Source organism: Carassius auratus, chromosome 9 (assembly GCF_003368295.1).
Source record: "Carassius auratus strain Wakin chromosome 9, ASM336829v1, whole genome shotgun sequence".
Taxonomy (NCBI): domain Eukaryota; kingdom Metazoa; phylum Chordata; class Actinopteri; order Cypriniformes; family Cyprinidae; genus Carassius; species Carassius auratus.
Window position 1 is genome coordinate 11,522,154 of NC_039251.1, and position 13,593 is coordinate 11,535,746.

Here is a 13,593-nt window from a genome sequence, read left to right on the forward strand (position 1 = left end):
CAGGTGCAGGGCTGGATTATGGACTCAGCCAGTTCCACTGGGCTTCAGAGTGACTGCCCAGCGACCTTTAAAGCTTCAGGCTGTGCAGCCCAAGACTGCCAAAGGAAGCTGAACCATAATAGGTTCCCTGGGATCCTTGGCTCATAAAGTGCAAGCCTGCAAGCCCAGGGAGCAGTTGGGGCTCAGTGCCTTGCTCAAAGGCACCTCAGTCACGGTATTGAGGGTGGAGAGAGTGCTGTACATTCACTCCCCCCACCCACAATTCCTGCCGGCCCGAGACTCAAACTCGCAACCTTTGGATTACGAGTCCGAATCGCTAACCATTAGGCTACAACTTCTCCATTGAAATGGCATTTATGAAAACTTCTTATTTTAGTAATCTAATGCAGGGTTTCCCAACCTGGCCAAGGCTTTAGTTCACTTTTGTTTATCTTCAAAATGGAGATTTAAAAAAAAATATTCTCTCGGAATATTTCTGTTCACACCCTAGAACGAAAACTATACAAATTATCATTATTGCTACATTTATCATTCTTGGTGTAAAATGGCTTTAATAATAAAATAAAAAGTTTTTGACCTTTGCCTTTAAAGATGAATTTGCATGATTCAACATTCCAAATTCACAAATGGCCACCAGTATTTACACATTTTACACTGGGAAACATAGCTGTAGGGTTTTCTATTTACAAAAAAATATATATTTAAAACAAATGTACAAATTATTATGAAGTATTATTTATGAAGGATTGGGAATTGTAGAAAATGTCAAGTTAAATATGGTTAACATGAAGTTAAAAAAGCACGGCGGGGAGGGATGTTAAGAACCACTGCAATAATGTTATGCTAACAAAAACATAGGAAAACATGATACAGTCATGTCCAGGTGCACTCATAAAAATGCTGTGTTTTCTCAGGTGTTCCTGCAGTTGACTCGAGACGACTTGGAGCCCAAAGAAAGTGACACCTGGTCTGTATCAGAGTCTGTGATAGCCAATGACATGTTTGCCTCAAGAGACAGCATTCCTGACGAATTCAACAACGCGTACCTTGGAGAGAAAGCCAGTAAGTTGGCTTTTAGGACTAGTTTAGATTCTTGCAGCAGTTTGTGGAATATTAGTTCCATGACCTGTACTTCCCCAAACACCCCTTGAAAGCTTTGAACTTTGAAAGCTCATCTATAGAATTTGACTGGATTGAAGAGATGATATGATTGCCTCTGTCTCATGTGGCACACTCACTTCGTCTCTCTTATAGGCCTCACTGGGACCTCAGTTGTGCGTGGGTTCACTCTGACTGCGCAGCGGGCGATGGCCATGCTGCTGAAACGCGTGCACCACTCCAGGAGGGACTGGAAGGGGCTGTTCTCCCAGGTGTTGTTGCCTGTACTCTTTGTAATTGCTGCCATGGGCCTAGGCTCCATCAAGAATGATCTTCAGCACTTTCCCAAGATTGTGCTTTCTCCTGCTCTGTACCATGTTGATGAACAGTATAGCTTCTTCAGGTTAGACTCCCTTTTTTCTGTGACTTGCCTGTTATTATGTAGGAAATAGGGGTACTTTACTGACACTTTTATCCAAAGTGACTTACATAAATCCAACCCGTGACCTTGTTTGTTTCCTGTTTTGATGATCTACTTAAAAGAAGGTTGATAATGTTGTTACCACTTAATACATTGTCATCTGTTAATTATTGAAAATATACCAAAATGTATTTTATTTTATTTAATCTTGCCTAAAAAGTTGATTTTTATAAATTCAAGAAGTAAAATACAGTAAAATGTAGCATCTGGCAGATTATCAGGCCATTTTTCTTTAGAGTTTTTTTATTACTAAATGAACACAAGGAAATAATGACATGTAATCAGTTTTTTTATGCAAAATACACAATAAACAACAATATTTACCTCCGTATACTTTATATTTTAATGCAGTTTTTCAAAGCATATGAAATGCCTCATCAAGACTTGCGTGAATGATGCTAACTAATTGTTCATTGAATGAAACAAAAAACGGATTCAAAATAACTGCTTATCTACAATATTTTGAATTCCTTGCTGTTAATGATGTTTATTGCAGAGATTCTTTTAAAATACCTTTTATTATTACAGATCACTGGCTAATTGCCACATTTTGCTGATGCAACTAATGACCAAAGAAAAGCACATAGAACCATTGCAATATTTCTAATGTTGTTTATTTATTGGTATCCATCAAACTAATAGCAAATAGAGTGAAATTTCACCCAGTCTTAAACATTGTCATTGCATGTTCCCTTCACAGCAATCAGAATCCCACCGCCAGCAGTCTTGTAGATTCCATGATGTCTTATCCAGGCATTGACCACGTCTGCATGAGAGACCCCACAGATTCGTAAGTAATAATCCATATGTCTTAGTGACCCAGAACTCTGAGCTCAGTAATCAGGCTGCAGGCCGCTCTAAGGCATGAGTGATTACATATCACAGCATCAGCTCACCTAGGCACTGCAAATGGCTTTCATTTTTGCCGGCTATGATTTCAGCCCCTCTGATCTTCGCAGGTCTGTTCCTAAGCTCTGATCGCTGTCTCTTTTGCTGAGCACTGGGACTCTGATACACTGTCTGCTTGTTTCAGTGGGTCTTCTTGTGTTCCTGGTCAATTTCATCACACTAATGTGCCACTTTTAGTTTTCTATCACTGTTTTTTATCATGCTATTTTCCCATCTTGGCTCATCTTACTTTTTTCCTCACTCTGTAACTCGCTCACAAACACTCTCTTGCTTTCTTGCTCACTGTTTTTCTATTTTCCCCTTTCACCCACACATCTGAAAGCGCTGCCTTTTGTAATTCCACTGTAAGAGCTTATAACAATGCTCTTGTATATGGGCGTAAATCTCACAGAAGAACCTCTCCGCACATATTTTTGTGAGATTCACCCAGGCATCATTTGCATTTCTCATGCATTTCCTGTTTATAGGATCGATTTTTCACTGATACCTTCCAAATAATCATCACACTGTTCCTGCGCGTACAGTATAATATTGTATTTTTCTTCTTTTTGCTACAAGTAAACATTATTATTATTTTTTACAGGCTTTGCAAAGAGAGACCTACTGCAGGAAGTGAGACCTGGATCTCCAGAGGCAACAGCTCTGCTACATATACCACCTGCAAGTGTAGCAACCAAGTGCAGGTGGGTCAAACAGAGCATAACCATCATAACATAAAAACAACATTATCACATATCCTCAATGATGAGCATCTCTCAGCATTTAAATATTGATAAAGATCATTAGTGTTTTGATAGCGTGAAGGAGATTGTTGATCACAGCAGGGTTGCGCGCCCTTCAGAATTGATTTCAGAATGCCTTTTAAATTAAATTCCTGACTTTAAGGCAACAACGAGGAAACAAACACAATGCAGAATGGAAATTCTAATTTAAGCAAGTAGAAACATGGAATGTTTAATCATTTTAAATCATATAATGAAAAATAATGTAATGTAAACAATTACATACAACTAGACACAAATGGCATTGTGAACAAAACATATGTTATTTACTTAAACATTATATTTTATTAATAATTTATGTTTGAAAGGCCACCTATAAAACATATGTAATTTGTTATAACTCAAATTACGTATGTTTTATAGGTGGCCTTTCAAACTCAGTTATGACTTAAAAAAAGCTTTCACGTTGTGGTTCTCCATGAAATTAAATCATTTGTTGGCTATTTTTTTTTTCTTCAAGTTATTCAATTTCGTTTAACCTTTTAAGAGAATTTAACTTAGTTTAGGGAAATATGTCAACTGAGGAAAAATAATGACATATTAGAAATAGTTAAAAAGGCCTAATTAGTTGATGATGTAATAAATAATGTTTTGTCGCCAAATTTGTGTTGATGTTGTGCATGCTCTTCTTCCTGTCATAGCAATTCAGCTTCCTGTGGGGTGTGGCCAAATCCACCCTTGACAGGGATCAAATTGTTAAAATTACTATTATGGTTTCTGTTCAGAAAATCACTCACTTTTTTCTCCCTTTCAGTCATGTCCTGCATCCGATTACGAACCACCTCACAAAAGAAATCCATCATCCCAGATTGTTTACAACCTGACAGGCATCAACACAGAGAACTACCTGCTGGCCACTGCCAATGACTTCATCAGGATCAGGTGAATTTGATCACACATAGCATTTCACAGCATTAAACTAATTTCACAAGTTCAAAATATGGCGAGGTGGAATATTAAGGAATTTATGAACCGCTGGTAGGCTGATTAATAATTAAAGAGGAAGCACTTCAGTTTATCCCGTCTTTACCGTGGCATTTCCGACCAGCTGACATTTTCCATCCTAGTCAAATAGCACACAGCACTGGGGCGTGCTGCTGGCATGAAAATACTTTATTACACCTAAAATAGTAAGGCTAACATTTATTATTCATACATTGCTCTTCCAAAAAAATGTAATATAATACAGAGTCCTGCCTCTGTGAGCTGGTGAAAATAGTAATAAAAAAAAAAGCAAATCACAGCTCTTGTAATAAATTGAGTGGAAATCCAACAAAGGCATAAAACTATTCATTAACAGTATATCAAGGAAAATGCCCTTAGTGTCTGAAAACACTAAATTTATTGTTAAATTAATTGAGATTTAATGTGTACAGAATGTAGGTAAGAGCATAAATTTGCATGCACAGTCCAGTTATATATATAAAATTGTTTAATCCTATAAACCATGAAGTATAAAACATACACAAATGTATAAAAGGCATCAAAAAAAAAAAAAAAAAAAAAAAGTTCCACTAAATGTGTACAACAAGTGAACAAAATGTTACACCAGCCAGGACATAACTAACGTAAGTTGTTTTGTGCTTTGTTTCAGATATGGAGGCTGGGACTTCGGAAAGCCTCTTCCCTTTGATCTTAAGATGGACATGTTAGATGTGCCAGAGAACAGAACCCTTAGTAAGGTAATTTGGATGAGTGATATTACATTGCCACAATGGCAAAGTGGCTCATAGTCCCAACGTGGCAGTTTATGTAGACACTAGCAGGCTATGTTCCAAACCCAGTAAGCTGCCACGTAGGCAGCATTTTAATGCATCATAATCACCCTCATGATGTGAAAGCTGTTCCAAAAGGTAGGCAGTATAATTATGTTGCCCTCTAAAATGCTTTTTTTTTGGGCAATAGTGTATGCATTCTTTGTGAAGAATGCAATGTGCAAAAAAACCTTATATATATATATATATAAAATTGTTGAGTCCAAATTTTAGTACAAATGCACTACCGAATATTATAACCCAGCTGTGTATTTTTAAGCCTGTTAGAAAACTGAGTTGTTAGTTTTTATACTTTTTGAAACAGAGCATTTACAAAGTGAATCCTAAGATATTGTTGTGCATTGAATTAATATTTGTGTTCTCACAGGTTTGGTATAATCCAGAAGGTCACCACACCATGCCTGCCTACCTCAACAGCCTTAACAACTTTATTCTGAGATCCAATCTGCCAAAAGAGAAACGGCAACAATATGGTTTGTTAAATCTCTCTCTCTAATACTGTGTAGTTTTGCAGTTTCTAGAATCTGTAAAACTTTACGTACACTGCCATTCAAAAGTTTTAAAAGAGTCAGTAATGTGATTTTTTTGAAAAAAATAATATATTCAAAAAAGATCCATTAATTTGATATTGATATAAAGTATTAAATACATGTATTAAATATAAATATATTATGCACCACAACAGTTTTCAACAAAGGAGAAGTGTTTTTGAGCATGAAACCAGCATCTTGGAATGATTTCTGAGGATCATGATGTGACTGAAGACTGGAGTAATGGCTTCTAAAAATTCAGCTTTCCCTTTACAGGAATAAATTACATTTAAAAATATATTTTAATTTGTAATACTGTTTCTAAATATTACTGTTTGTTACTTTATTGTTGATCAAATAAATGCAGCATTGGTGTGCATAAAAGACTTTCAAAAACATTTTAAAATATCTTTAAAAAATATCCAACCCCAAACTTTTGAATGGTAGGATACTGTATATCTAATATTTTCCACGTTGTGTTACAGATTAAATGTGTTAGGTTAACTTGAGTTAATGTGCCCTTAGACTTGTATATCTAAAGTTTTGACTCACTGTGTAAGGTCTAATCCACTTAGCAGCTTATTCTGAGCGAAAGCGCTCACTTAGACAAGAGGAGACCTTCTAACTGACTGCAAAGAACACAGCTAGGTTCTTCTTGTATTCACATATCAATAATTACTAGGTTTATTTAAAATATGTTTTTTTGCAGTACTTTTAAATATAATCCTTGCTTCTGTGACTGACAGTCATGTAATTCCACTACCCTTAGACAGAGGGCAGTGTGTATTTTCTGTCTCCCACCATGAGGCAGAGCGGTCTGAATTCTAATTAGAGGTGCTGAGAACTGAAAATGAAGGAATAGAGCTGGTCTTATTTCAACACTGCCAGACTGGCCCAGTGGCTGAGATTCACTGTCCGCCTCCAGGCAAGATTAATGCAATCCCACCAGTCAGTAATGGAAAGGGGGGATTCATTTATTCAAATGTAGCCGGTGAAGTCATTCAGGGAAAAACAGAGCATAAATTCAGAAAAGGTTCATGGGAGGAGCAGATCGCTGGTCACGTGTTTACCGGGCAAATGTATATTTACTCATGTGCTAAAATCTCTCTTTACAGCCATCTCCATATCCAGCCACCCTTACCCTGGCCAAGTGCAAGACGAGGATGTCATGTAAGCGTACACACACATATCCATGCATGTTTGCACGTCCTTCTGTCTGGCAGATAAAACAGATAAAGTACTTTGGTGTTGGACCAAATACAGACTGAGTGTATTAGTGGGGCGGCCGGTACAAAATCACAGACCCAGTGGTGGGGAAAGGAAAGCAATCAGCCAAATGATGGGCTTTAGATGAGATATACAAGCATTCTGTTGGAGCACTTGAACTAATGTAATTTGACTCCTGTATTTACTCCTCTTTGATTTTTTTCTTGAGCTTGGCTTATTGATTACTAACCCAATATAATGTGTGTTTACTCTGAAGGTGGTTCAGAGGTTAATTGATTCAGTGTCGCCACCCAAACATGCTTGTATTTTGAACACTGTGAGCAATTTCAACCGTGCCTAAATTTAAAAGACACGCTCTGTAAAATGAGCGCAATTGTCTTATTCTCGCAGCTGGGATGAGTCTGGCTTGACGCCTGCTACTTAGGCCAGAGAAAGAGATTTCTTGAGAGGGAAGACAACATGCAGAGAAGGCAGGAAAAGGAAGAAGAATAGATTGGCTACTCAAAAAAGCCTCTGTGAGTAGCTGAAAGAATAGAAAGAAATGCATTTGTATACCAGACATTTCTATCAAAAGCAAAGTCCCTTTAAGGCAAGTCAAGCACTTGGTGGCCATATTGGTAACAGCCTCAGGCAGCTGTTTGAAGTATAAATATAGTACTGCAGGAAGGAATCCTGAAGCCCAGAATCAAGTTTGCAGTTTGAGATTTCCAGGGTTAAATGGATGAAATAAGGTCTGAAGTTAACCCAAGCTCAAAATATTTTCATGTTTTATTCTACAACATGTACAGCAGGGATAGGCAACTCCGGTCCTGGAGGGCCACTATCCTGCAGAGTTTAGCTTCAGCCCTCATAAAAACTCACCTTCCTGTATCTATCTAGTAATCCTGAAAACACTGAAAGGCTTGTCCAGGTGTGTAGGGTTGGAGCTAAACTCTGCAGGATAGTGGCCCACCAGGACCGGAGTTGCCTATCCCTGATGTACAGTATACATCAGTAAAACCCCACTCATGATTTTTTAAGCTTATACATGTCTTCAAAAAGACAGTTGCTAACAAGTGGCTAACAAGAGATTGTTTGGGACATTAATCATCCTCATGCAGAACGGAAAAACTCATCTACTCGCTATTGTCTACTTTTACTGGCTTCTTGTATTTTTACTCATGCTCTTGCAAACTCTCGAACCTTCTCCCAACTTGTAGATTTTGAATAAAGATTTGTTGAAAACTTAGTGCTTGGGATAGTGAAGGCATGTAACCGTTTACTTCTACCAATTGTGTTTAGTTTAGTTTTGTTTATTTGTGAAGATGATACTAATGATCCAAACGTGTAAGAATCCTAAACTTTTGTTGGTCACAGAGCTTATTTTCTGCACTAATCCAAAAGGTATTACCCTTTGGAAGCCAATTGGCTTTTTTTCAATGGAACCTTTCTACAAAATTGCGTCATCCCTGCAGCACTCTATTGAATCAACTTCAAAATCTTAAAGATTATGTTTCAGTTACATATTTTAATCAGTGATTGCTAACCTTGTCTCATAGCAGATGAAATCTGATTATTTGGTGGTAGCTATAATTTTGAATTATACATATGTTGTTATCTTAGGTAAAATCAAAATGATCTGTAGTGTTTTAACCATAGTTTAGTGCTATTTTATCATGAGGTTTGTCATTTTTATTGCACCACCAACTGCCTGGAAAAGTTTTCTCTAAGTGAGACTGAATGTAATTAAATAAGCCACAAGCTGAGGAACACTAGTCCAGAAAAGTCTAAAGCTGTAGAGAACCAGTACAATCTAATTAGTTTCTTCATTGATCAACCAACTGAGTCCTTCTCATCTGAATATAAAGTGATCTCCGCTTTTTCGTTCAGACTCAACTCTCTGTGGTATAGGTCTTCTGTCTTTCCCTGAGATCAGTTCGTTCTTATTTGTCCTCCATTCTCAGAATTTTTTTTGGAGGCACAGTTGTTGAGAGCAGAGATGGGATGCAGAGGGGCAGCATTAAAGGCAAAAGCTCAGCTGGTGTCTGGTAGAAGGAGAAGTGTCCTGCTGAGACCGAACTCTTGATCGTCTCTGACTCTGTCTTACACAATTCCAACTGATAGAGAGATCTTAATTCTTACGGCTTTCATCTTTTCTCCTCACTGTGTGTGATGCCGTGATAAATGCACCGAGCTTGACTGAAGAACACTGTTAAGCTCATGTGAGAGACTGTAGGAAATATGAAGTGCAGTTTGTATTGTAAGGTTAAGGCAGCATGACATGCATTAAAATTGTCTCTAAATGCCACAGAATATCTATATAAAGTTTACAGATATGTACCTATTTATATATATATAGAAACAGAGAAGAGTTCATAATAATAATGATAATAATTCACAATATTGCTGTTTCCATTGTATTTTTTGTCAAATAAATTTGTGAGCATAAAAGACTACTTTCAACAAATGTAGGTATATTTAAAATTTAACAAACTATACAGAATGTATAAATAATACATTTTCTAGTACATACAAATGGATACACAAAGTCAGAGGCTCTCAACTCACAAGTCCATGTCTTTAAGATTGAGATCTTTCTTTTTTTTCTCCTAAAGGGTGAGCGGTTTGGTCAGCATCCTGGTTGCTCTCTGTGTGCTCACTGGCTACTCCATCATGACGGCCAGCTTTGTCATCTATGAGGTTCAGGAACATCACACGGGCTCCAAAAGACTCCAACAGATCTCTGGCATCAGCGAACCTTTCTACTGGATCATCAACTTCTTCTATGATATGGTACTTCAGGGTTAATCGATAGATTTCAGCCTTTGAGATCCATTGCATAGATCTGTAAAAAATCCAAAAACCCATGAAAAAGAAATGATAAGCTAGACTACATGAAATACAGGTTCAATTGGACTAACAATAACCATTACATAATTAATTTAATATTAGTAATATCCGAAACAGTATATCGTATCAGCGCCATGGATTTGAAAAAGAACTAATACCTTGAATGCAATGCAAGTTGCTTTGGATAAAAGCATCTGCCAAATGCATGGATGTAAAATAACAAAACTGCATAATGCATAAGACTGTTTGTATTTACAAGGTCTTTGTGTTGTCATTGCAGGCTCTTTATATGGTTCCCGTGCTCCTCTCGGTGGCGATGATAGCAGCGTTCCAGCTCTCAGCATTCACAGACAGGCAGAACCTCGGCGCGGTCACACTTCTACTGGTGCTATTTGGGTCAGCATACATTAGAGTTCCCTTTACCACCAGAGATTTTCCTGTCATAAGACAGACGTCTCATTAGAACGTCTCAGAGCTGACAGGTCCTCAAGGCACTAGAGCTTCATGAATGTATTATTCAGCAAATGCTACACGTTGCAGCCTTGGCAAAAGAGGAAGTTTTAGTTAATGCGTCATCCTTCAGGTAAACACCGGGCTCTCTGCTAGAAAGAGGAGAGCTGCCCGAAGCTTTCCTGCAAGGCCTGGGCTCTGAACAAGCGATTTCACACACTCTCTGTCACCCATTTAATTGCATTGTGGAGAGCATTGAGGCCACTCACAGTCAGTCTTTAGGCTTCAGAGCTCCATTGGCTGCTTGTGAGGCCCTTCATTGTGTGAAGTCAGCAGTCTGGCCCGCATTCATCCGCCTGTGAGCTCAACGGCACCCGGCCCATAAATAACCACACATCACAGCGATCCCACCACTTTCCCTTCAACCTGCTTAATTGCTTTTGTTTAGCTGAGCGGTGTGGACTTGCTAACACTAACAATACACTCACACAGGCCAGGGAACGTGCACATACACACACACACACACAGTACCCCTTGGTTTAAACACATCCTCTTCCTTGACCCCGCCACCCCAATCACCAAGAGTAATGAATAAAAAAGCAGATCATTCTGTGGTGCTGAAGAGGAGAGAGAATGCTTCACGAAGAGGAAATAGATGAACTCATTTATCTTCCGGCCTCTTAGCTCAACTGTGGAATATAGTCTCCCTTTCTTTGCTAAGCTCATAGTAGAAGTCTTTCTATGGCTCTTTTGTCTTCCTCCATGTTGTAATTCTTCTCTTTAGATGAGTCTTTGAAGCTTGCCACTTACCACATTGATTTCATGGTTTCTTTCCAGCTTCTCCACCTTCCCTTGGATGTATCTTCTGTCTGCGGTATTCAAGGATACAGAAATGGCCTTTATCGGTTATGTTTGCATCAATCTCTTCATCAGTGTCAACACCATCATCTCCACATCCATTATTTACTTCCTGGGTCAGCTCAACCAGAATGACCAGGTGAGAGTAGAGTCATTTCACCCCCAAATGTATTAAAAATGTAACTGTACAATTTTCTGTATTGTTGTATATATATGTTTTTTTTTACCAGGCAAGTTTTGCTCATCGTTCTTCATTCTCTAACTTGCTTTCATTGTCCATTTCAGAGCATCCTGGATGTGTACCATACCATGAGCAACATATTCCTAGTCTTCCCTCAGTTCAGCTTTGGCAATGGTTTGATGGAGTTGGCAAGGGTTGACATGCAGGTGCAGATCCTGAGTGCTTTCGGAGTGGATGCCTACAAGAACCCGTTCAGCATGGATGTTCTGGGCTGGATGTACATCTCCATGTTCCTGCAGGGCTTCATCTGCTTCACACTTCGCCTGCTACTTAACAAGACGCTCATTCGCAAAGTCAGGTATACCTGAGGCTCTGGCAATATGGATTCAAACTGGCTGGCACAGAACTACTTTTTGAAATTTGACTTTGAAGTGCAGTATACAATTTTTACATTAGTTATGCATTTGTGTATATTGTTGTAGATGGTTATTCTGCTGGAAGAAGAACGTTGTTCAGAACTATAGCCCCAATGAAGATGAAGATGTGGTGGCTGAACGTCTGCGTATGGACCGTGGCGATGCACATGCAGATATTCTGCAGGTTAAGCATCTGACTAAGGTGTATCAAAACCTGAACAAGAGGGTCCAGGCGGTGAAGAAGCTGTCTGTCGGCATCCCAGCTGGAGAGGTCTGTGCTATTTTCATATTAATATTTATAATGAGAGCGTTTATATGCACAAGAAAATTCCAGTATTATAATAAACATACATTGCCATCCGCAACCCATTTTACTTTCTTAATATGAAGTACGCATTACCAGTCAAAAGTTTATTAGTTCAAATTTTTTATTGCTGGTGAGCATAAGTCTGTTTAATATTTTGGAAGAAACTATATATATTATATAATATATATATTACCTTTCAGAAGTTTGGGGTAAGCAAGGAAATAAATTAGTACTTTTATTCAGCAGGGATGCATTAAATTGTTTAAAAGTGACATTATGACATTTATAATGTTATAAAAGATTTCTATTTAAAATAAATGCTGTTCTTTTGAACTTTTTATTCATCAACAAATCCTGAAAAAAAATATCATGGTTTCCACAAAAATATTAAGCAGCAAAAACTGTTTTTATAAGTAACATTATTAATAACTGAGCATTAAGTATAAAGAAAAATAACTGGGCACCAATTGATCATGTGACACTGAAGACTGGAGTTATGGCTGTTGAAAACTGCATTGCCATCACAGGAATAAATCGCATTTTCAAATATATCAAAATATTAAACATTTAGACTTTGTTATAGTATTCTTTGTACTGTATTTTTGATCAAATAAATACATCCTTGGTGAGCATAAGAGACTTGTTTAACTCCAAACTTTTTCTCTGTAGTGTTTCCGATTTTTAACATAAACTGATATCTGATTTTGTGCAATGAGAATTGACTGGATTGTGAAAAGTTGGTGTTCCATACTAATATTAGGATTTATAATATGAAATAAATGCATACTAAGAAAGTACTTTCGGTAATTTCAAACATTAAATGAAATGGCCAAATAAATAAGTATTGAACCATAATAAATGAATTATCTGAAATTGTGCATGTTGATGTGGTCACAGAGGGGAAATTCAGCTATATTCCCAGAAAGTCTTGTTTAAGGAACTTGGCGTATGCTGTGCTTCATTATATTTCAGTTCCGAATGGTTTTTCATAGAAGATTTATTAAGCTCTTAAGAATAATCGATGACAGCAAAACATTCAATGTAAATGAATGGAAGGTCAATATCTTCCTTAGTGCTTTGGATTGCTGGGAGTCAATGGTGCAGGAAAGACCACTACCTTCAAGATGCTGACAGGAGACATTAGCCCTACTGACGGCTCGGCCAAGATTCGTGACATTGACGGGTACCTTTTTCCCCCCTTTAAAAACTTGATTGGTTACTTTTACTGTCGCACACCATCTTTTTCTAATGCACTCAGACTCTTTTACTAGACATTTGTGTTTGGTTTCATTGCATGTTCATAAATCTCCCTGGCCTGTGTCCTTAGGAGAATGGTTGACATCATAGACTGCAGGAGAGAGGGCATAAACATTGGTTACTGCCCCCAGGTGGACGCACTGGATGACCTCCTGACTGGAGAAGAACATCTCTATTTTTACGCCCGCATCAGGGGCATCTCCAAGAGGGAGACTGACCGGGTAAGGTCACAGCTATATCAGTGTCTGTTTCGTTCTGGCCGAGGCCAGTTTCTTATCAAAGTGACCTACAAAAGTGCATGTTTTCCGTTGTGATGGTACCTCTGTGTATGGATGTCAAAAATGTACTTATATTTCACTATTTGATACTAGTCAAAGTGCCAGTTTTAAGAGCTCAGAGGTTTGGGGCCAGTAAGTAATCTTTTTTTAAATAAATTAATACTTTTATTTAGCAAGGATACAATTAAACTGATCAAATGTGGTCAGTGCATTTA

At 37.9% G+C, this 13,593-nt stretch overlaps 1 protein-coding gene across 2 annotated transcripts in view; it reads left to right on the forward strand.

Moving 5' to 3' along the window:
* LOC113108370 (uncharacterized) overlaps window positions 1–13,593 on the forward strand; it is a 66,778-nt gene that overhangs the window by 46,564 nt on the left and 6,621 nt on the right. For both annotated transcript variants that reach the window (XM_026271445.1, XM_026271446.1), the window contains exons 55-69: window positions 915–1,062; window positions 1,255–1,501; window positions 2,280–2,369; window positions 3,072–3,171; window positions 4,025–4,152; window positions 4,865–4,952; window positions 5,413–5,518; window positions 6,691–6,745; window positions 9,397–9,574; window positions 9,912–10,027; window positions 10,919–11,078; window positions 11,225–11,478; window positions 11,603–11,807; window positions 12,917–13,026; window positions 13,171–13,321. In XM_026271445.1, coding sequence (XP_026127230.1) covers window positions 915–1,062; window positions 1,255–1,501; window positions 2,280–2,369; window positions 3,072–3,171; window positions 4,025–4,152; window positions 4,865–4,952; window positions 5,413–5,518; window positions 6,691–6,745; window positions 9,397–9,574; window positions 9,912–10,027; window positions 10,919–11,078; window positions 11,225–11,478; window positions 11,603–11,807; window positions 12,917–13,026; window positions 13,171–13,321 — 2,136 coding nt within the window. The remainder of the gene's footprint in view (window positions 1–914; window positions 1,063–1,254; window positions 1,502–2,279; window positions 2,370–3,071; window positions 3,172–4,024; window positions 4,153–4,864; window positions 4,953–5,412; window positions 5,519–6,690; window positions 6,746–9,396; window positions 9,575–9,911; window positions 10,028–10,918; window positions 11,079–11,224; window positions 11,479–11,602; window positions 11,808–12,916; window positions 13,027–13,170; window positions 13,322–13,593) is intronic.